The sequence below is a fragment of the Propithecus coquereli genome, unplaced genomic scaffold (genome assembly GCF_000956105.1).
Source record: "Propithecus coquereli isolate 6110/MARCELLA unplaced genomic scaffold, Pcoq_1.0 Scaffold2, whole genome shotgun sequence".
NCBI classification, from domain to species: domain Eukaryota; kingdom Metazoa; phylum Chordata; class Mammalia; order Primates; family Indriidae; genus Propithecus; species Propithecus coquereli.
Genome location: NW_012144966.1, coordinates 3,951,930 through 3,975,306, shown reverse-complemented (window position 1 = coordinate 3,975,306; position 23,377 = coordinate 3,951,930). Strand labels below are relative to the sequence as shown.

General features: G+C 38.2%; 1 protein-coding gene across 1 annotated transcript in view; it reads left to right on the top strand.

Moving 5' to 3' along the window:
* The window catches only part of VPS13B (vacuolar protein sorting 13 homolog B (yeast)), a 933,283-nt gene that overhangs the window by 879,103 nt on the left and 30,803 nt on the right, over positions 1–23,377 (top strand). The window contains exons 44-53 of the mRNA XM_012643529.1: positions 1,098–1,361; positions 2,027–2,110; positions 2,289–2,464; positions 2,969–3,139; positions 3,964–4,165; positions 5,594–5,782; positions 8,528–8,674; positions 12,255–12,538; positions 15,110–15,237; positions 15,452–15,651. Coding sequence (XP_012498983.1) covers positions 1,098–1,361; positions 2,027–2,110; positions 2,289–2,464; positions 2,969–3,139; positions 3,964–4,165; positions 5,594–5,782; positions 8,528–8,674; positions 12,255–12,538; positions 15,110–15,237; positions 15,452–15,651 — 1,845 coding nt within the window. The remainder of the gene's footprint in view (positions 1–1,097; positions 1,362–2,026; positions 2,111–2,288; positions 2,465–2,968; positions 3,140–3,963; positions 4,166–5,593; positions 5,783–8,527; positions 8,675–12,254; positions 12,539–15,109; positions 15,238–15,451; positions 15,652–23,377) is intronic.

The following is a 23,377-nucleotide window of genomic DNA, read 5'->3' as shown; positions in this document are numbered from 1 at the left end:
TTTTTTTTTTTTTTTTTTTTGAGACGGGCTTACTGTCACCCAGGCTGGAGTGCAGTAGCCTCATCATAGCTCACTACCACCTGCAACCTCGAACTCCTGGGTTTAGGCAATCCTCCTGTGTCAGCCTCCCAAGTAGCTGGGACTACAGGCATACACCACCACGCCTGGCTAATTTTTCTGTTTTTTGTAAAGATGGGGTCTTGCTCTTGCTCAGGCTGGTCTTGAACTCCTGGCCTCAGGCATTCCTCCCACTTTGGCCTCCTGAAGTGCTAGGATTACAGGCATGAGCCACCATGCTTGACATAGAAAACATTTCTTGCCATGTACTATGACCTATACTGTTAGCTCAGCTCACAGTTGAATGATCCATGGGTTTAGTGGATAATTCTATGTTTATAAAGATACAACTTTACAGTGTAGAAAAATCTGAATAAAATAAAATATAATTAAGTGTCTGAGTTAAAGAGTGTGTATATTAATAGTTTATACAGATATTTCTTACTGGGTAAGAGTACAGTAAACCCTTGGAAATCAATTTCAAGGAACAGATTGATCACAATTGCCCTCTCAGTTACCAGAGCTAAATACCTGTTTTCAATTCTCAACCTTTTCAACATCTACATTATTTGACAGGATTAACCACCACCTCCTGGGCAGTCATTTCTATCATGGTTTTAGCATATGTACTCTCTCTGGCCCTTTCTCTGGCTTCTCACCCTGAGTTTATCCCTAAAGTATTGGTCGATTTCTGGGTTTGAGGTTCCACACTCTCTTCCAAGCAAACCACATTCTCTCTGCATATTTTTTTCCTTCATAAGTCTTTATCTCCAGCTCCACCCTCTCTGTCAAGCACCTGACCAATATTTCTATCTGGGCACTGAATTCTGCCTACATGTCTGTCCTTTGAATACTACAAATTCAACATGACTAAAGCAAAATTTATTCTTTACTTCGAGTCTTATTTCCTTCTTGTGCTATCTAAGCTAACAACTTCATTTTCTTTCCATTAACATCAACATAGTTTACGCTGAATGATTATATATTTCTGATTAATGAAGTCTGAATTGATGAATCCTTATTTATTTATTGTCTTTTAGATTATCATCTGTGGAAGACAGATCATCTGTAGTTACTTATCTCAAAGCATAGAACTAAAAGTCGTTCAGCATTACATTGGTCAAGATGGACAAGCTGTGGTTCAAGAACATTTTGACTGCCTCACAGCCAAACAGAAATTGCCTTCATACATACTAGAAAACAATGAACTGACAGAGTTATGTGTGAAGGCCAAAGGAGATGAAGATTGGTCAAGAGATGTGTGCCTAGAATCCAAAGCCCCTGAGTATAGCATTGTCATTCAGGTATGAGAAGTGGTACAATCTAGAAGAGAACAGCTTTAAAATCAAAATCTTCTCAGTATGCTCTTTATTTAGTACAGCACTTAATTGATTAAAAAGCGATTCATACAAAATGGGGGAGATGTGAAATAATATAGAAAGGCCTTGAGTAGTACTTCTCAAACTGATTCCTCCCCCTCCCGTAACACATCTGTATTAGTTCCTATAGTTCTTGTAGCCAAGCCTCTGTCCTTTCCAGGTGGAAGTGAGTTATATCCTGAAAAATACTCTGATGCATGGGGTGGGGGGAGGCTGTAGGGTGGTGTCCTCCCTTGAGGATCTTTGTGATGGTCTGTTACTTTTTTATCTCTTCCTCAATCTTCACCATCATCATTTTATTCCCTGAAGGACAAATTCTCTCTTTCATTCTGCCACTCAGTCTTATATCAGTCTCTCCTTATACAAATCCCTTCATCTTTGCAGAAAGAATTAGCTCCATCAACTCACTGCACATTCCCTTTATGCCATAATGAAGTCTGGTTTTGCTTAGTTGTTCCTTTTTTTAGTGGCTTTTTTTCTATAACTTTAAACCTTTTTATCTTCCAAACTGATATTACAGCCATGCCTTATTTCAATTAATTAGTAAACTATTTAGTATTTAATAGGACCCTTTTCTATCGCATGTGCAGGTGCCATCTTCAAACAGTTCCATTATTTATGTCTGGTGCACAGTTTTGACTTTAGAACCCAACTCTCAAGTGCAGCAGCGAATGGTGAGTGTTTTCCCAATCCTAAAATATGGTATATGACTCTGACCTTTCCTGTTCTGAAATAAATTAAGGTCAGAGTGACCCAGGGAAGAGATTTATTACAAGTTTGTTTCAGCATCAAACAGCTGGAATACTGCAACAAAGCAAATATGAAAGTTGTTCTGTCCTTTTATTTTTATAGATTGTGTTCAGCCCTCTTTTTATCATGAGGAGTCATCTTCCAGACCCCATTATCATACATTTGGAGAAAAGGAGTCTGGGATTGAACGAAACACAAATTATTCCAGGAAAAGGACAGGAAAAACCACTGCAAAACATAGAACCTGACCTTATACATCACCTAACATTTCAAGCAAGGTACTAGAGAAATCCTTATATTTTCCTAAGAGAAATTCTGTAGAAAAGTAACTTTACTGTTGAGAGGGGAGAGTGTGGATGAAGTTTTTTGTATGATTTCTTATCTTACGAGAATGTTATTTTTAAAATTGCCATGCCTTGTGTTCTCTTATTCTCTTTTATAGTTTTAGATAAAATACAGCATTTCTTATTAAGCTTAGAAATAACCAAGGGCGATCATCAGAAAATTTAAGTTAGATTTTGTTAACACACCATTTCTCTAGTAGAAGAAAAGATGACTAGAGATCTCAGCCCAGAATTAAGGGGTAGGGGGAAGAAACAGGAAAAGCCAGGGCCCAGATCATTCAAAAACTGTGCCATAAATGGACAAAAAATGGACTCAATCTCACAAAAAAAGCATTGGTCTATAATACTATATATTTTTAGTTAGATTTTTTTCCCCAGTAAATTGTAGACCACTTTAGAAATCTGATATTCATTCTCATTTTTTTTTCTGTTTCCTAGAGAAGAGTATGATCCTTCAGATTGTGCTGTTCCCATCTCAACATCCCTCATTAAGCAAATAGCCACTAAGCTACAACCTGGAGGCACAGTTAATCAAATCCTAGATGAATTCTATGGGCCAGAAAGAGTCCTTCAACCCATATGGCCCTATAATAAGAAGGACTGTGACAGGTAACGCTCTTCTGCAATCTTTTTCTACAAACAGTTCTCAACATTAAGAAATGGGTGAGACTCACATCTGTAATCCTAGCACTTTGGGAAGCCAAGGTAGGAGGATTGCTTGAGGCCAGGAATTTGAGGTTACAGTGAGCTATGATCCTGCCACTGCAATCTAGCCTGGGCAACAGAGTGAGACCTTGTATCTAAAAAAATTTTCTTTAATTAAAAAAAAAATAACTGTTCACAAAAATATCAGATACCATAAGCAGCACAAAGACAGGTATGCACACCAGGCATGGTGGCTAACACCTGTAATCCTAGCACCCCAGGAGGCTGAGGCGGGAGGATTGCTTGAGCTCAGGAGTTGGAGACCAACCTGAGCAAGAGTGAGACCTCATCCCTACTAAAAATAAAAAAAATTAGTTGGGTGTTGTGATGTGTGCCTGTACTGCCAGCTACTTGGGAGGCTGAGGCAGGAGGATTACGTGAGCCAAGGAGTTTGAGGTTGCAGTGAGCTATAATGATGCCTCTGCACTCTACCCAGTGTGAGACTCTGTCTCAAAAGAAAAAAAAGAAAAAGCAAGAAAGGTATGTATGTATATCTGTCAGATTCTTTTATTATCTAGTAGGTGCATTTTGTAGATTTCTTTACTTATAATTTAGAACATAATTTCATGAAAAGTTGCTTTCTCCTGCATTCAAATTCAGCATTGGATGATTCTAGTGTGAAGAGGTATCATACAGGAGCATTGTGTGTCTGGAATCCTTAAACATAATTCATGAATACTAAAGTCATCATATTTCACTGAGTCTCTTGGATGTGGTATTTGGAACAGGAATGAACAGCTGAATCAGTGGGATAGCCCAATGCAAGTGAAGCTGTCAATCTGGAAGCCATATGTTAAAACCTTGTTGATAGAACTTCTACCCTGGGCCTTACTTATCAATCAATCCAAATGGGACCTCTGGCTATTTGAAGGAGAGAAGATTATTCTACAGATTCCTGCTGGAAAAATTATTATTCCTCCTAATTTTCAGGTATTATAACTTTTTAAACTAATATGAATTCTTTTCTCTCAGCAACTAGACTTTATTCAGAGGTTGCATTTATGATTTTAACAGAATAAATCGGTTGTGGAAAACTGTTCTCTTAGATGCATATGTAAAGTATGTGGAATGTTCTTTGATATTCAAAGACTTTTCTGATGTCTCCTTTTTTTTTTTTACCGTCAGCACTATTCATGCTTGAGTTATCATTAAATTTGATAACTTGTACTAGTTACATTCTCTTTTCCATTGTGTACAGGATATTTGACAAGCATTAGGGTTGGTCTACCCAATGTATGTTAAGGACATAAAGCCATATTATATGCTAACCCACCCCTAGATTTTCTTTGCTGTTCTTCTGGAAATTCTCTGAGATCTGTAAGGTGTTGAGGATTTCTGGGCAACTATTTTTATCAGGGCCCCTTTTCCTTCATAAGTGGATTTGGATGTGCATAATTACAGATGTCCACCCAGTTTTTGATTATAACAACATAGAATCATTCTTGACACAGGGAGAAAAACCTAATTACAAAACAAACTATCAAAGGAAGATTTTATATTCTGTCACAAAATAACTTTCTTCATAAGGCTATTCCATTTCAAGAAGACACATAAATCTATTAATATAAGAAAATAGAGTAAAAGGAACTCTTAAATAAAATGTTTTTCTGATAGACAATAATTTCAGAGTCCTTTTTTGAGCTCCAGTCCATAAACATCTTTATTCAATTGCATTTTTTTCTTTCTTTTTTTAAATAATCAGATGATGTTACCTTATGAAATTGGAATGTTAACCTATATGGACCTAACGTTGCATATTATTCTCTTGTCAAATGAGATGAAACCTTCAGTTTTTAGGCCTTTGGTATTTACAGGGTAATCACAGTTTGGATTGGTTTTTCCTCCCTTCCATAAATATGAATTCCATTGTGAATCAAAAAGGATATTGGGAACCAAAATAAAATTTATGTTGTCATTACCAAAAAAAAAAGGTCCAGGCGCCGTGGCTCATGCCTGTAATCCTAGCACTTTGGGAGACACAGGCGGGGGAGGAATGCTTAGAAGCCAGGAGTTCAAGACCAGCCTGAGCAACACAGCGCTATCCCATCTCTACAAAAAGTATAAAAATTAGCGGGGTGCAGTGGCTCATGCCTGTAGTGCCATGTGCCTGGGAGACTGAGGCAGGAGGATCGCTTGAGCCAAGGAGTTTGAGGTCGCAGTGAGCTATGATAACACCACTGCACTCTAGCCTAGGCAGTAGTAGAACAAGACCCTGTCTCAAACAAAAAAAAAAAAGGGATGTTTGGCTGCCTTAGTAGATTTATTGTATAATATTAAAAAAAAAAAATCATGAGGATTGAAGTAAAAAAAAATCAAAGTTAAGAAAAATACTTTATAATTGAGGCATTATTTTTCCAGGAAGCTTTTCAAATTGGAATATACTGGGCAAATACAAACACTGTGCACAAGTCAGTAGCAATTAAACTGGTCCACAACCTGACATCTCCAAGGTGGAAAGATGGAGGTAATGGCGAAGTTGTGACTTTGGACGAAGAAGGGTTTGTTGATGCTGAAATAAGACTTGGTGCTTTCCCAGGACATCAGAAGGTAAGATCAAAGTCTGTGTGGCTCGGAGGAGATAGCATGCCACCCCCTTAACCTGTTTAAAATGAATCTGCCCTTTTCTTTTTAGTCCTTTTTTGGTATTACTTGTTCTAAACAATTTATAACAGTGAAACATTTGATTTCTTAACTTCTCAGACCTCTCTGTTTTGCAGTGTTTTTTTTTTTCTTTACCAGTGATAAAAACTATGTCACATAATTTATCCAATAATTGTTCTATTTCAGAACAGTCAGCAGTCACCTGATTTGTAGTATGTGGGGGCCGGGGTGGGGAATGCATGTATTCCAGAATATCCACAAATTATATTTGGCCTCCTTTTTTAGAGCAGGAAGAAGAGTTGAACATTCTGAGCATGGAGTGAAAAGACAGAGGCTCCTGTAGCCAAGGTTATATTGCTGAAGGGGCATCCTGAGCAAAATGATGGGGTCATCATTGAAACATGGAAACAATGTCATAAGGAGTTGTATTCTTTTTTTTTTTTGAGACAGAGTTTCACTCTGTTGCCCGGAGTAGAGTGCCATGGCGTCAGCCTAGCTCACAGCAACCTCAAACTCCTGGGCTCAAACAATCCTCCTGCCTCAGCCTCCCAAGTAGCTGGGACTACAGGCATGCGCCACCATGCCCTGCTAATTTTTACTATATATATTTTTAGTTGTCCAGCTCATTTCTTTCTATTTTTTTAGTAGAGATGGGGTCTCGCTCTTGCTCAGGCTGGTCTCAAACTCCTGAGCTCAAACAATCCACCCGCCTTGGCCTCCCCAGAGTGCTAGCATTACAGGCGTGAGCCACTGCACCCAGCCAGGAGTTGTATTCTTGCACAGTGGGCTGGTGCCTGTGTTTTTAGAAATACGGATACAAAAAACATACTTAATCAATTATTTAACCGAATATAAATGGTTTGTGCTTTTCAGCATAAATCTGGCCTATGAAAATTGGCTGTTAGCTAGTTTATATTATTAGCAATTAGCCAAATAATATAATAAGTAAACACATTAAGTTATATGTGTGAAAGTATAATATCATAGTGTGTCATGTAAAAGTTTCATGCTGTGCTTCTGCATCTTCATTATTTTAGCTGTCCCAAATCAGAAAAAGAAGGGATATTTTATCAGCATAGTAGAATTCAGAATGGCCTTTTACTGGAGAGAAGTTAGATTTTTGACAGGCATCTTTAAAGAGGCTTTTGAGAAAAGTTAGGGTCATTTGGTGACTTTTTAAAAAATAAATTTCTCTGATACAAAGAAGTTGGTCTTTCTTCAGTATTCAAGGCTGGTATCCATTTCCTCAGTTGTCTGGGCAACACATGTTTATGCTCTGCTGGCCAAAGCACTGTAACATGGGTGTAAATGGCAAAGAGCTGTAAGCATGAATCACCCAAAGTCAAATAGTTGTAAGTTGAGAACCACCATCAAAACCTGGAAAAAATGTTATAATATTCAGTCAACACCCAGTACTTCTAGCACTTCACAAAGTGGCCACAGCAAGTGCTGAATAAATGTTTGTAAATGAGTGAATGAACTCTCAGAAAATATACTGATGTCTCATTATTCTTTGGTGGTAACTCTTTAGTCTCAGGACCCCTATACAATCTTAAAAAGTATTGAGGACCCCCAAAGACCTTTTGTTTCTGTGGGTTATATCACTATTTGTCAAATTAGAAATAAAACAGATATTTTTAAAACATAAGAATATACATTTTGAATTCATGGCCCTTAGGGAAAAAAAAAGAATATACAAACATATATTCCATTAGCCATCAGAGTAATGACCTCATATGTCATATAGCCTCTGGAAAACTCTACTATACACTCATGAGAGATTAGAGTGGAAAGGATAAATAGCATCTTAGTATTATTATTAAAATAGTTTTGACCTTGAAACCCCATGCCCAGAGACTTCCTATGAGTCCTTAGGACCACCCTTTGAGAACCGATGTTCTGACTTTACCACTTACTAGATGGGTATCTTTAAGCAAGTAGCATCTTCTCTGAGCATCAGTTCTTCATATAAGGTGGTGGAGTAATGAGTCAATCCATGCAGTGGTGAAGAGCAGCACGATAGAGCCAGACTGCATGGATTCCAACCCCAGATAGACTATCTTTGTGACCTTGGGCAAGTTACTTAACCTCTTTGTTGCCTCACTTTCCTCTTCTGAAAAATGGAGATAATTGTAACTACCCTGTGTAGATATTGTGAAGATATTGTGAGTTAGTATGTGTGGAGTAGTACTTAAAACATGTGGAACACAATATTGCAATATATGAAGGTCAGTCATTGTTTTGTTCATCGCTGTCATCATTATTAAAGTTCCCAGAACTGTCCGTGGTTCATAAAAGGCACTGAGTGAGGTAGCTGCCATGACGAGCATGAGGAGGAGGAGGGGAATGCTGGATGGAATTCTGTCTAGTAAGATGAGTGGCATTTGTTTACATATAAGTGCTTTATAAAGAAATATTTTGTGAAATAATCTGAAAACAAGTTTCTTATCTGTCACTGCACAACAGCAGCAAAAGTAACTGGCTTGCTGAAGTAGCCGATTGTGTAAAGACCGACAGAGACCAGCACATTTGTGAGACTGAAAGGGATTGCTATTAAATACTCTGGAAAAAGATAAAACTGGTACTGTCCTGGGCAGACCAATAGATAAAATAATCTTTTAGGAATACTCAAGATATTTTTATGTGCTTTATGATATTGTCAAAATTGCTCTTTTCTCAATCATCTTGCAGTTATGTCAGTTCTGCATTTCCTCCATGGTACAGCAAGGTATACAAATAATTCAGATTGAAGACAAGACTACAATAATCAATAATACACCATATCAGATATTTTATAAACCACAGTTATCTGTCTCCAATCCCCATTCTGGAAAGGAGGTAAGATGATTGTTTTGTTTACATTTTGATAAAGTAACAATAAATAGGATTGACTTTTTTTTTTTTTAACATGGAGCAAATAAAAAGCTAACACTGAATATAGGTAAAGAGGAATTCATTTACTTATCTGTAATTAAAACCAGGATGTCATGGTCACTGCTTTCAAGGTAATTAATGAGCAGAAATCCTGCAAAGCATCAGATCCTGACACACTGCTGGACTAATTCTGCCTGCACGCCATCTGCTCAGAGGCTCTAGCCCAGTCCTCTAACATGCTCACTAAACCCCCACTGGCAGAGAAGTAGTCCCGAGGACCTGCTCCCAGGTGGCATGAAAAAGCACATCTGCCTCACAGGCTGCAGTGTGTGGAGGAGCCAAATGGGCAGAAGCCTAGGACCCAAACTGAGCCATGGATCTGGGAGCAATGAGCTCTGTATCTACGAGGAGAGTAAATGTGAAAACATACCAGCTCATTTATGTTAATATCTCAATGGCAGAATATGCAGAAAATAAATCCAAGAATGTTCTGTGGGATTTTTGATTCAGTTCTTTGTACAATTGGAATGAACTGTTATGTTTTAAGAGAGTAAGGAGAGATTTTTAAAGAACTTAAAAACAGAATGGGCTAAATGGTATGTTATTGTTTTATTTATATGCTCTTGAAATTATTATATAGGAAAGTATTATCTTTCTTTACCTTTGTCTGCACTTACTATTACTCCTTACTTTCAGCTCCTAAAAACTATATTAGAATAATCAAATAGGATGAAAGTCTTATGCTTTTTAAGCTTACAGTGTGTTGTGGTGCAGTCAGCCTTCTGTGTCCTCGAGTTCCACATCCATGGATTCAACCAACCACGGATCAAAAACATTCAGGAAAAAAAAGAAAAACAACAATACAATGATAAAAAAATCATACAATAAAAAAGCAATACAATATAACAACTAGTTATATAGCATTTACATTGTATCCGGAATTATAAGTAATCTAGAGACGAGTTAATGTATATGGGAGGCAAAGCACAGGCAACCAGAGCAAAACTGGACAAATGGGATCCCATCAAGCTAAAAAGCTTCTGCATAGCAAAGGAAACAATCAACAAAGTGAAGAGGCAACCCATAGAATGGGAGAAAATATTTACAAACTACTCATCTGATAAGGGATTAATTACTAGAACATTTAAGGAGCTCCAACAACTCAATAGGAAAAAATCAAATAATCCAGTTAAAAATGGGCAAAGTATCTGAATAGACATTTCTCAAAAGAAGGCATACAAATGGCCAACAGGTATATGAAAAAATGCTCAACATCATTAGTCATCAGAGAAATGCAAATCAAAGCTACAATGAGATAACATCTCACCTCAGTTAAAATGGCTTCAATCAAAAAGACAGGTAATCATGAATGCTGGTGAGGATGTGGAGAAAAGGGGAACCCTTGTACAGTGTTGGTGGGAATGTAAATTAGTATAACCACTATGGAGAACAGTATATAGGTTCCTCAAAAAACTAAAAAGAGAACTCCCATATAACCCAGCAATCCCACTGCTAGATATATCCAAAGGAGGGGAATTCAGTATGTGGAAAAGATACCTGCACTCTCATGTTTATTGCAGCACTATTCACAATAGCCAAGATTTGGAATCAACTTAAGTGTCCATAAGTGGATGAATGGATAAAGAAATTGTGGTACATATACACAATGGAATATTAGATAGCCACAAAAAGAATGAAATGCTGCCATTTGCAACAACATGGATAGAACTGGAGAACATTATGTTAAGTGAAATACACAAAACACAGAAAAACAGATCTTACATGTTCTCATATGTGGTAGCTAAATATTAAAAACAATTGATCTTATGGAGACAGAGTAGAATGACAGTTACCAGAGGCTGGGAGGGTACCGGGAGTGGGGGATAAAGTGGAGATGGTTAATGAGTGCAAAAATATAGTTAGATACAATGAACAATATTTGATAGCACAACAAAGTGACTATAATCAATAAGTCACTGTATACTTTAACTAAAAGAGTAGAATTGTAATGTTCCTAACACAAATAAATCTTAAATGCCTGAGGTAATGGATGCCCCAATTACCATTATTTGATTAATTCACATTGTATGCCTGTATGAAAACATTACATGTACCCTATTAATACATACAACTATTATATACCCACAATAATTAAAAATAAAAAAGATTAAAAAGTATATATTGGAGGATATACATAGGTTATATGCAAATGCTATGCCATTTTATGTCAGGGACTTGAGCATCCTTGATTTTGGTATTGGGGGGGTGTCCCGGAACCAATCTTCCATGACACCAAGGGACAACTGTATTTACAGATATGTCCGAACAATAGAATTTCATCCTGGTTCACTGAAGTATTGATAGAATAAACAGGTGACCAGAAGTACCCAATTGGGAAACAAAGGTCAACAATATTTGCATTGTAGATAAGGATGTGGCAAGAGAATCAACATGTGTCCTGATAATTTTCCTACTTCTCCCCACTGCCACCAGGGTTTCCTGAGACACTGATTAGGTCAAGGCTTTCCATACTGACATTTTCTCATCTGTAAAATAGGCATGATTTTGCATTCCTTGCAAGATTTCTTGTGAGGATTAAGCGAGGTAATACAAGTAAAAGGGATAGGCACTCAGTAAAAGATAGTAGCCAGCAGCAACTGAAATATCAACATCACACAGAACTCCTGATTGCCTCAGCTTCCTGGAGAGAAGGGAATGGCCTCATTTCTTCCCTGCAGCTGAAGACTGTCCCCCTTTTCAAGCCGGACCCTGCTTCAGGCAGGTGTGGGATTTTTTTAAAAGACATGCTAATCCCTACCCACTCAGGGAGACTGTGAGACAGTGGGAAAAACACCAGACTTGGAAGAAGATAACTTGGCTCTGCCTGGGCTATGCCAGTTGTTGGCTTTGTGATATTGGACTAGTCATCAGCTTTCTGGAAAGCAGTTTTCCTCCGCTGCGAAAGAGGAGATTCAAATAGATTATCTCTAAATGTCCTTTTTCATTATAAAATTCTGAGACTCTCCAATGTATCAGAAGCCATACGGAATTCCTCCTGAGGGTTGGGATCAGAGTGTGCTCCTCTCTCAGGATGAGCCTTAACTTCAGTTTGTTTTCTGAGCTCCCAGTTCACTGTTCTGTCTCATTCAGATCCTCTCCCAGTATCCCCCAGAATGCCATACTCTTTCAGCGCCTCCGTCCTATCCAAGAGGAGTTCTTCCTAGCACATTTCATATCTTCCTCTATGGCACTGGGATTTTTTCAATACCTGGGGGACAATGAGAACTTTGCATCTCCTTTTAAAACGCCCCAGCTCTATAATATTTCATTATGCCCAGAAAAGCAGACCCTGCTCTCACTGCTTGTAATAGTCTCATTAGGGCTTTCTCGTGGGAATAGGATTCCTAATATTCCCATATCTCCGACCCAGCCACTTTCTGAGAATACATGGTTATGGATGGTGTCTTAGAAGATGTGCTTTAAAAAGCTTTGCTGTATTACTGCAGTTAATGTGCTTTCTCTGCATTGTCTTTTCTTTTTTCAGTATTTTCATGTTCCGGACAGTGCTACTTTTAGCATTTGCCCCAGCGGAGAGCAGCCTGCTGTGAAATCCAGTTCCCTTCCTTGCTGGGACTTAATGCCTGACATCAGTCAGTCAGTGTTAGATGCATCCTTGCTTCAGAAACAGATCTTGCTGGGCTTTTTTCCTGCGGCAGGTGCTGACGGCTCACAGTGCTGGAGCCTGCCAGCTATAGTTGCACAAGAGTTTCCCAGACAGAGTGTGGCCGTGCCCTTTGGGAATTTTAGGGAAAATGGATTCTGTACCAGGTATTTTACGTATATGTAAACGCCTTTCCTCATTGTTTGTCAGTGTGGCTGTTTCTCGAGATGCCCAGAGAGACAGAATAGTTGCAGTGCTCCTCATATGTAATACGAGGCTTCATTTTTATTTTTAATGACTTCTAGACATTGTATACAATTGGTCAAATGTCATGATGACATATGGGTTTCTCAGTGATACTGGGGGAAAAATGATGGTGTTTGTACCATAGAATAGCAGCAGTACGTCGTTAATGAAAAGATCATCTTTTATGAATTCTCAGCCTCCATAAAGTGATGAGAAATAAGGGTTAAAACATAAGAAATTGAAGTTGGAAAACCTTTTCTTTTCCCATATTTTACTTTTACTTCAAAATGGAATTTTCCTCAAAAAGTCATTAAGAGAGATAACTTAGATAAACACAAGTCACAAAAGACTCTTTTTTGTGGTTGTTCCTGCACGCAAGTTGCTCCAATTACCGATTACCAATTATGCAAAGAACAACCACAGAATCAAGCCAGAGACATGTAATGGTTTGTTCATACTGGACTTCTATTTTGTGGTTGCTTTGCATGCAATATGTCCTTTCTGCAGCTGTCAGGAATAACTTAAAGTATATAGAACGACTACAAAAGAAAACATATTGTGACCTTGCGAGAGGTACATTATTTTTATGATTGTGAATTTATAAACTCTATTTGAGATTTTAGGCATCCTAACTTCTTTCATGTATACAGAGATTTTTTTAATAGTGATATTTTAAAAGATAGCAGCCTAACTTGAGTTCTCCATAATAGTAAGGTTCTGTTCTCTACACATACCCCTCTTTCTTTCACAATATTCATAAGCATCTTGATTTCACTTGTTTTGTCCCTAATGCTGTAGAAGGGTGGTTATTCCTTATATTCTGGTTAAGTGTGGCAAGTTTAAGGAAATTTTTTGAAAACTATGTGAACTTACATCTGTAAAACAAAACTTATTTTTAAAACTCAACAAAGGCCAGGCGCGGTGGCTCACGCCTGTAATCCTAGCTCTCTGGGAGGCCGAGGCGGGCGGATTGTTTGAGCTCAGGAGTTCAAAACCAGCCTGAGCGAGAGCGAGACCCCGCCTCTACTAAAAATACAAAAGAAATTAATCGGACAACTAAAAATATATAGAAAAAATTAGCCGGGCATGGTGGCACATGCCTGTAGTCCCAGCTACTCGGGAGGCTGAGGCAGAAGGATTGCTTGAGCTCAGGAATGTGAGGTTGCTGTGAGCTAGGCTGACGTCATGGCACTCACTCTAGCCCAGGCAAAAGAGTGAGACTCTGTTTCAAAAAAAAAACTCAACAAAATTTGAAACAAAACTTTATTTGGAAATTAAGTTTAAAATTTTAAGAGTTATAGCATAATTTAATCTTACCTATAAATACTAAGGTAGATATTAGATTGAAAGTACTATACTCCAGATCTGGCCTCCAGCTTTCTTGGCTGTCAAAAAGAAACTCTCTGAGGTTGGCTTGCCCAGCTCTTTCAGAATTCAGCTGGGAAAAAAAACTTTGCTGTTAATCCAAGAACTGTTCTGTGAAGACAAATTTACTTCCTGCTCTCCCATGTTCTCATCTCTTTGCTTCCCTCAATCCAACAGTGTACATTTGATGGTGTATTGATACACTTTTACCAAATGCTAATGGACAATTCACTTTGGCATTTCAGACAAATACAATCTTTGGGAAGACTCACACTGGCAAGTGGGATAGATGGCAAATGGGAAATTCTTTAGTGCATTATAACCCGCTTTTAATCATCATAAACTAAGGACCACATTTGGCATATTATCTGATTTCCTTCATTAATTTTGACAATCAGTCCATGTAATGTGGACTTTGGGAGTGAATTTTTCTTTCCTGCCTTGATGTGAAAAACTGTTTGGTAGTCTGTAGATCTAAATAGGAAAACTACTCTCTCTTCATCATAGAGGGCAACCTATGCTTACACAGCTGTTTTTCTAATTCCAAATTATACAGCTTTATTCCTGATAGCCAAAAGGTAGATCCTGTAAAATATGATCTTGCAAAAACTGACAACAAACATTAGGAGCCTACCTACCTTTAGAATAAGAAGAACAAGCACTCAGATTCTCTAGTAGTCTTTCTAAAAGCAGGTCAGCTCCCCTTTTACCGAAATTTGCCAAGCACTTTTGGGAAAGGTACGCTGTGTAAAGAAAGAGTTTAAGGCACATATGCATAGAGGGGAAAAAAAGAACAACAGGAAAGGAAAGGTTAGCACCAGATTAGCTATAATTGTTTTTGGGTAGTAGACTTATGGGTTTTTTTCCTTTCACATTTTTTGAATATTTTATGACTAATATATGTTACTATAATTATAAGAAAATAATCTGTAAGTCTAAAATTAGTGTATGGCAGTTAATAAATGAGAGGTTGGACTCTTTTTTATGGAAAATATCTCCCCTGAGTTGTAAGAGAGAAGATGTTTTAGAGGTCTGAATATTGCAAATCTAAACAAACGTGTTCCAGAAGAGAAAGCATTCAATTTTTTTTTAAACCATTTCTGTCATTCGGTCTGATTCTGTTCCAGGGCCATAGCACTGACATATCAAGAACACTTTGGAGTGACTTATTTAACCCTCTCAGAAGACCCTAGTCCTCGAGTAATTTTCCACAATAGATGTCCAGTAACAATGCTTATAAAGGAAAATATTAAAGGTATATTTTATACTATTGAATTTACATAATACAAAACTTGCACTTTTTCTGAAGGTTTTTTGATTTAGTCGTTACCTGTAATCATGTGAATAATGTTTAAATAAAAGTATTATTCATCCCTCCTTGAGAAGTTTATTTTGTCACATTATGTTTAATATCCCCAAGTCTTTGTCTTCAAGACCTAAGTCTGCATATGCCTTCTTTTAAATCTCAGATATTCCAAAGTTTGAGGTTTATTGCAAAAAAATTCCTTCTGAGTGCTCAATTCATCATGAGCTGTATCATCAGATTTCCAGTTATCCAGACTGCAAGACCAAAGACCTACTCCCAAGCCTCTTTTTGAAAGTAGAATCGCTGGATGAAATAACAACTGAGTGGAGTGATGCCATCGACATCAACAGTCAAGGAATGCAGGTCAGTGAGCCACGTGTATTCCTGCCAGGGCCCAAAGAAAAATTCCCTCTTCTATGATTTCGTTGGTTGTCTATTTTTAAACATAATTTTCTAAATGCTGAACTTTTTGTCTCTATGTGAAGGAGCATATGTATCCATTTTTACATGCTTATTGTGTTATTATTCTCAAACCCAAGTATATTTCTCCAAAGTAGACAATGATTTACTTGAGAGGGACACTTGGTAAAAGCAGACCCATCTTGGATCTAATCTAAGGTAAAAAATGAAATATAATTGTTAGACTTCTTTTTATAGAAAGCAGTCCAGCTGTCCAGATTTCCAGATTTTAGGACAGTCATAATACCAACCCAACATTAATTCCCTCTTTTGAAACTTTATTAATTTTAAAGTATACATATTTTTCCTGTTAATATATGAAGTTCTGCGAATATAGGTACAGTTTAAATAAGCAGAGCAGATAAAATTGTCTTTATTTGTTTCTGTCTTACTCTGAATGTTGGTATTGTTTTTGTTGAAAATAGCACATAAACCTAGCATTTCCTTTTTGCTGTACTTAAAATTTACCATTCGTAAGTGTACCATTCAGTGGTATTAAATACACTTACATTGTTGTACAACCATCACTACTATCTATTTCTAGAACTCTCTTGTCATTCCAAATAGAAACTCTGTACCACTAAGCAATAACTCCCCATTTTCCCTTTCCGCCAACCCTATTCTACTTTCTGTCTCTGTGAATTTGCCTACTGTGAGTACCTCAGATAAGTGGAATCAAAGTATTTGTCCTTTTGTGTCTGGCTTATGTCACTTAGCATAATCTTTTTCAAGGTTTGTTCATGTCATAGCATGTATCAGAACTTCATTCTGAATCATATTGTGCTATACTTTTTTAAAGTTCTTTCACATTTATTAGTTCATTTGGTCTTCACAAGAAGCTTGTAAAGTAGGTTCTGTTGTAATGGTTACAAAACACATGTTGAAGTTATAAATATGTTTACAGGAATAATAATGGTTATCATTTAATAATCACTTACTCTATGCCAGGAGTTGTTCTCAGCACTTTACATTCAATCATATCTACCCTTTACAACAGCCACACAAGTTAGGGACCATCCTCTTCATGTTACAGAGGTGGGAACTGAGACCTCCAGAAGTACCTTGGTCTAATTTGCATCCATTACCAGAGAAAGGTGTGGGATTTTATTCAGGTCAGCCTGGCTCCAAGGCCAGGGCTCTGAAGCACTATGCTATGCATGGTACTTCCTTACCTAGAATTCCTTGACTCCCCTCTTTCCCAGTCCTCCTGGCACTTTCTTTCTCATCTCTCAAGATTTAGTTAAAGCCCCTATGACGTTTATTTGTGAGGTGTGGAATGAATGATCTGCTAAGAGAAAGAGGGAAAGTAGTAGCTCTGGAAACGGGTGAAGGGTCTGGCCAAGGACAGGTGAAAGAATGGCTGAGCAGCCTGGAGGGCCACTCTCACCCTGGAGGCCTACATTTGTAGTGGGCCCACACTACCCAGGGGTGTGCTTTCCATCGGCAGTGCTCACTTGATGAACATTGAAAACCTGCTGGATCTATGCAGCCTCAAGAGACTTTCCCAGTCTCATCAGTTTACAAAGTAAATATTGCACGCGTCTCAAGAGTCCCTGAACTTCCCTGCATCGGTTTGAAGATTTTTGAAATCGTGCTTATATATGACTAGGGAATTCTTTACAATAGGCATTCTGCCTGCCAAACCTTATTTTGGAGATTCCCATTCACTCCAAATTTCTTCAAACCTTTGTAGTTGGGGATACTTCAGAGCTAAGAGGAGGCGCTCTTTCCAACACCCTTATCATCTGTGGTCTGAGCACCCAGAAGTCTCATGTTTCCATTAATCTTTTAGGAGCTATGTGCCATATGTCCTGCAGACCGTGGTTTACTTCCTACTCCAGAGGGAGATTTGTTTCAGACCCTCATTGACAATCTCTTCAGTAATACCCCATGGCATATAAATCACTGGGGAGCAAAGGGAGCTGTGCCCTTCTGTAGGAGTGAGTTTGTCTTCCAAGAACCTTGGGCTGAGGGGTGGTATGTAAATTTCAAAGCTGACCTAAACAAGCAAAATTAAAACACCATAAAATTCCCATTATGCTGCAAGGAAGAAAACTCCTTTAGCTTTTGTCTGTCATAGATACGCCCCCTGCTTCAGTTTTATAAATAAGGGAATCTCATGTTGCATAATTTTGAAATGGATTATGTGAGGGAATATGCACAGGATAGTTTTATAATGTCACAAAGTATTCTTTGGACTAACAGTTATCAAGAGGACCTGATAGCATGTAGTCTACAAAATTCTGTTTGTAAGGTTGGGATGGGTTTTCTGGTACTGTGTCCCTGGCTCACACCTGGTCAGAGACATCTCGTGATTATTCAGCCAGAGGCCTGAACCTGGTGACTGGCACTCATATCCATAATTTGAGAGTGGATGGTAGCCTGACTTTAGGTGGAGAAAAATCTTTAGGTTCTCAATAATAAATAAAGACAGAAAAAATAAGTTCACACTGGTAATTATAAGCCATAATTTTGATCCTATCAGGGAAACAATTTAGACTCCTGCCATAATGTCTGGGATTTCAATTTCTGATACTCGGAAACCTTATATTTGTCAGAGTTAGGCAACATTATTTTGAAAATATCAAAATAAAAGCATAGTAGTTATCATTTAACTAACAACATTATGATGCCTGCTTCACTCATTTGATCAACAAATACTTACCGAGTTTCTAAGTGTCAGACATTATAACTTGGAACTAGGATTACCTAAAATGTACTGAACAAAAATGGAACAGAACCCTTGCCCTCAAAGAGTTTACATGTAGAGGAGATAGACAGTAAGCGATCCTGTAGATAGTTGTATTGTTATAAATGCTGATAAGAGCTGTTATAAATGCTGATAAGAGCTATGAAGGAATGGTACAGTTGTTTGAGGGGCCCAGGAGTGTGTCTGCAAAAGAGACCTTACATCTATTCCTGTGCAGATGAACAGCCATTAACTAGACAAGAGAGTAGGAGATTTTTCTAGGCAGAAAGAGCAACATGTTTGGAGATTTGGTGCTCGGAGAGGGAGTGGTCCTTTCAGGGAACTTAAAGCCAGTGTTGCTGTAGTGCCAGAAGCAGGAAAAGGGGGTGGGAGAGGAGGCTACTGAGGCAGTTAGAGACCAAACCTGGCAAGACCCTGTATGTCCCATCAAGGATTTTGGTTTTTATCTTAAGAGCCATAGGAAATCATTGAATTGCTTATGAAAAGTAATTTCTGAGCCATTGAAATAGCAAAAAAGAACAAGCAGTTTGAACCTCAAAAAGTGAATGAAAATGAGCCCTTTATAGGTGAATTCCCTTCTAAAAAGATCCAGTAAATTCTCATGATCTTTCATGCTCAGTGGCAGTGTTTGGTGAGATCAGCCTCACTACTATCTCTTCCCAAACTATTTGGGTTTTTGTGGGGAAGAGGAGGATGACAGTCCTTCATGTTTACACAGCTCTCGACCTTTTACAAAGTGCTTTCACATGCACAATCTCCATTCTCTCATTCATTTGTGCAACAGACTTTTATTGAGGACCTGTCAGGTGCCAAACCCTTTTTCCTAAATAAGGCATAATTCCTACCTTCTAGGACTTGAATAACAAATGCAGTAAAGTGTAGATAGAGCCTTTGATCACTGCAAAAATTCTGAGATAGTCAGGGCAATAATTTTTATGTTTATTTACGGATGAGAGGCTTGAGGCTTAAAGAGTAATCAGCTCGGTGGCTTACAACTAGGCAGGATCAGGCTGGAACCTGGATCTGCTCACATGTGGCCCAGTCTTGTTTTTCCTACATCAGGCTGAGGTCACTGTCTGTCCTCTGAAATCCTGCCCTGGCTACAAATACTGCTGACTTTTACCTAATGCAAGAATCTCTTCCATGACATGTCATCTCAGGAAGCTCCTAGTGTAACAGTCATGTCTTATTCCAGCAGTGACTATGAGGAAGTTTCTTCTTATTTAACTTGAAAACTATTTGTCTGTAGCATCCATTCATTCATCCTTGTTTTGCCCTCTGAGACACCACAGATTTACTTCCCCTTCAATACAGCAACATTACAATTATTTGAAGGCAGCTTCAACATCTTCTCTAAGTGTTCCCTTATCCAGGCCAAACATTTCTGGTTCCTTGAATCATTCCTTCAGTAAATGCAATTTCCAGACCCATCACCACAGTTACCCTTGTTTGAACACACTAGTGTGTTATGTTCCCTTTTAAAAATCTGGCAGCCGGAATTACACACGTATTCCAAATGTGGTCTAACCAACTGTTACCTCCCTATGCTTCCATTAATAAAGTAGAAGATTGAGTTAGCTTTTTATTAATGAGTTCAGACTGTTTGTTATTATTGAACTTGTGGTCAACCACATCCCCCAGGTCTTTATCATATGACTTGCTGTACAGTTGACTTTTTGAACCTAGTGACAAAACTTTACATTTGTCTCCAATAAATTAAGTCTTGTTGCTATTGGCTTCGTCCAGCTTGTTGAAATCACTTTTTTAAAGAAAATTCTGATGCTGTCATCTAACGTATTAAATATCCCTGGTAGCTTTATGTCATCTATAGATGTGGTGAACATGCATTCTGCATGTTCATCCAAGTCATTAATAAATATGTTGAACAAGACAAGTCCATGGTCTACATACTGTAGTGAATCACTAGACATTTTCCTAATGCTTGGGTTCAGTCAACCAGTAACACACCAAACCGTACTGTCATCTAGCCCACATTTCTTAAACAAGAAAATGCATCTGAAAGCACTATTAAGCTCTACAGTATAAGATAGTACTTACCTACAAGAATTTTAAGAGGCGCTTCATTAAGTGATTCGGTGAACCCAGGACTCAAATGTGTAATCAGTCCATTTGATGCAGATCACACGGAGGTGTCCCCAAGCACTAATGCTTAAAGCAGCAGGTAGTAGTTTTCAGAGATATCTCTAGTCTCCATTCAGGACTTTTTGTATAGAAAAAATAGTTGCCAATCCAGGTGCCAATTCTGATTTATAGAATGTGTAGTGCAGGTATTTTGCTTCTTGCTTACTTCACTCACCTTCCCTACCCCTGGATCTGGGCCAGAATAGGTATCAACAAGTTGGCACCTACCTTTGAATGTCTGCCCAGTGCCCTGGTCTAGAGTCTCCTACGTGTTTACAGTTTGTTCTGGCTGAGTCACAACTGTTTCGAAATATACTCAGGCATAAGGATTTCCCTAAAATGTTTTTCAAAAAGTATACAGAGGGAAAAATTATATCCAGAATTGCTGCTATTTTCTTTTCATCCCTATCCAACCTTTTTTTACCTTGATCAACTTAGAAATTCATCTTCCTTCTTTTCTCTCTGGGAGATCTAATTCATCTCGTAGCTGTACCTACTATCTATCATCCAATCACTCCCAGATACTGATCTCTGGCCCCCACATCCTTCCAGGCTCCAAGTCTGTGTTTCCAGTTACCCACTGGACATCTCGGCCTGAAAATCTTACAAGCACCTCAAATTCAACATGTCTGACACCAAGATGATCATTTTACATTACCCCAAACCAGCTTCTTCTGTAACCTCTGCTTCAGTTAATGTCATCACTGTTTTCTCAATACAAAAACCTTAAATAATATTGAGGTAAATTTGTATCAAATGCCTGTCTTACCTCAAACACTCCAAAGGTCTTGTCATTAGTCTCTATCACATCCCTTAAAGGCAGATGCTACCTGAAGCTCAGGATAAGTGGTCATGGGATTCAAATCCAGGCCTCTCTGGTTTCTAAGCCTGTCTACTTCTTAACTGCATCCCACTGTCTCCCTTTTTCTCTCTGTTCCCCCACATAACCAGTAAGTTACCAGTTTCTGTTAGAAATACCTCAGAAATGTCTCTGGAACCTGTTCATTATCTCCGTGACCTGGGTCTACTTCAGAGCTTTGGTTTACCATCTCTCTCCCAGATTTTAGTGATAGCCCCTTAACAGGTCTCTCTGTTATCAGCCTCTCCATCCTCAGCTGTGTCTCCACAGCTACCACCAAAGTGATCACTAAAGCGCAAAGTCCAGCCCAGAGATGGCTATCCAGACCACCAGACCACTTAGAACAGTCCACTGCTGAGACCAAGCGAGCTACATCTTACTCCTGTACATCCTCTACAGGTTAGGGAGGGCGTACAAGAGTACACTCCCTACTCCCTTCTTCCCTCCCTTCAAAGTCTAAGTCTAGAATTCTTCCATATCATGGTTTTTATACTTAAGATACTCTTTTTTTTTTTTTTTTACACCATATGCATGTTGTCAGGCCCAAGGGCCTCTTCCATCCTTGTCAAGGGTAGTGCTGACCTTCTCTCCTTTCATACAACACTACTTAAGATACTTTTTTACAAACTACTTGTATGGAAATATAAGTAGTAAATTTTAAATGTATTCCTTCCTAAAATAGGGGGTGAAATTTTTTATGAAAAATGACTTTTAGCCAGAAGTCACCTGAACCAATAAAATGACTAATTAGCATCTCTTCAGATCAATGTAGACATCATATCAATTCGCAGGAGAAGATATGTGTGATACTGTCTTCAACTTAAAGATTCAAAAGTAGGCCGGACACAGTGACTCATGCCTATAATCCCAGCTACTTGGGAGGCTAAGGCAGGAGGATTGCTTGAGGACAGGAGTTTGAGACAAGCCTGGGCCCCATGTCTAAAAGAAAATAAAATAAATTTTTTAAAAAAAATTCCAAAGTAGGAGAGAAAACTATTATTTTTAACAGTAGATAGAATTCCTCTGAGGGAAGAAAATTATCTTCAGGAAACCAGCTGGATGAATAATTTTGGTTGTGGAAAAGTAGCCAGGATAGGCTAGGAGTGAAAAAAGTGTCGGCTAGACTATTCCACCTGAGAAGGGAGTGAAAATTTGAAGTGGGGCAAAATGAATCAAGTAGAAGAGAGAGAGCTGAAGGAGAGGGAGGAGCCCAGCAAGATGCTCCATAATGAGAATCGGAGCCCACGTGAAGAGGGAATCAGTGAAAATTGGAGTAGGGGACAGCTTAAGGACTTTTAATAACAGGGATAACTAGTATTTAAGTTTAACTTGACTCAGCACTGGGATACTTTATAACTCCCTCTTGATTATCCTTGGATTTCACATATGGCCTATTGAGGGGAAAAAAGAAATAGAAATAAGAGGAAAGAAGAGAGAGAGAGACTTTTAAGAATACTTTTCATTATTTCCTATATGTCACCTTGTAACTTATTTACTCAATAAAATTAAATGCGTATAATTTTTTAAAATATTGTTAGATATTAATAATCATTTTAATAAAGATAACTGAGTACATAGAAAAGCACATATTAAAGTGCTTCTTGTTTGTAATTGTAGTTAAAAGACAGTGTACTAAGTAGAAGGCAAGACCTCAGGGTCAAAAGCATTCTTAGACCCATAGTACGTAAGACACAGTCTTACTGATCAAAGTGTTCTAACACGGATTCTAATGGCAAAACAGCAAGTCTCTTGTCATATGTTGCCTATGGCCTTCTACACACTCTCCGCACTACTAGTGTGAAGTGAAGAATGTAAAAAAGAACCAAATGACGGCATTTATCAGGACTGGCCACGTTATTCTGTGAAAACAGACAACTAAAAAGTAAAAAAATCCCCTTGGCCATCAGTTATTTAATTCA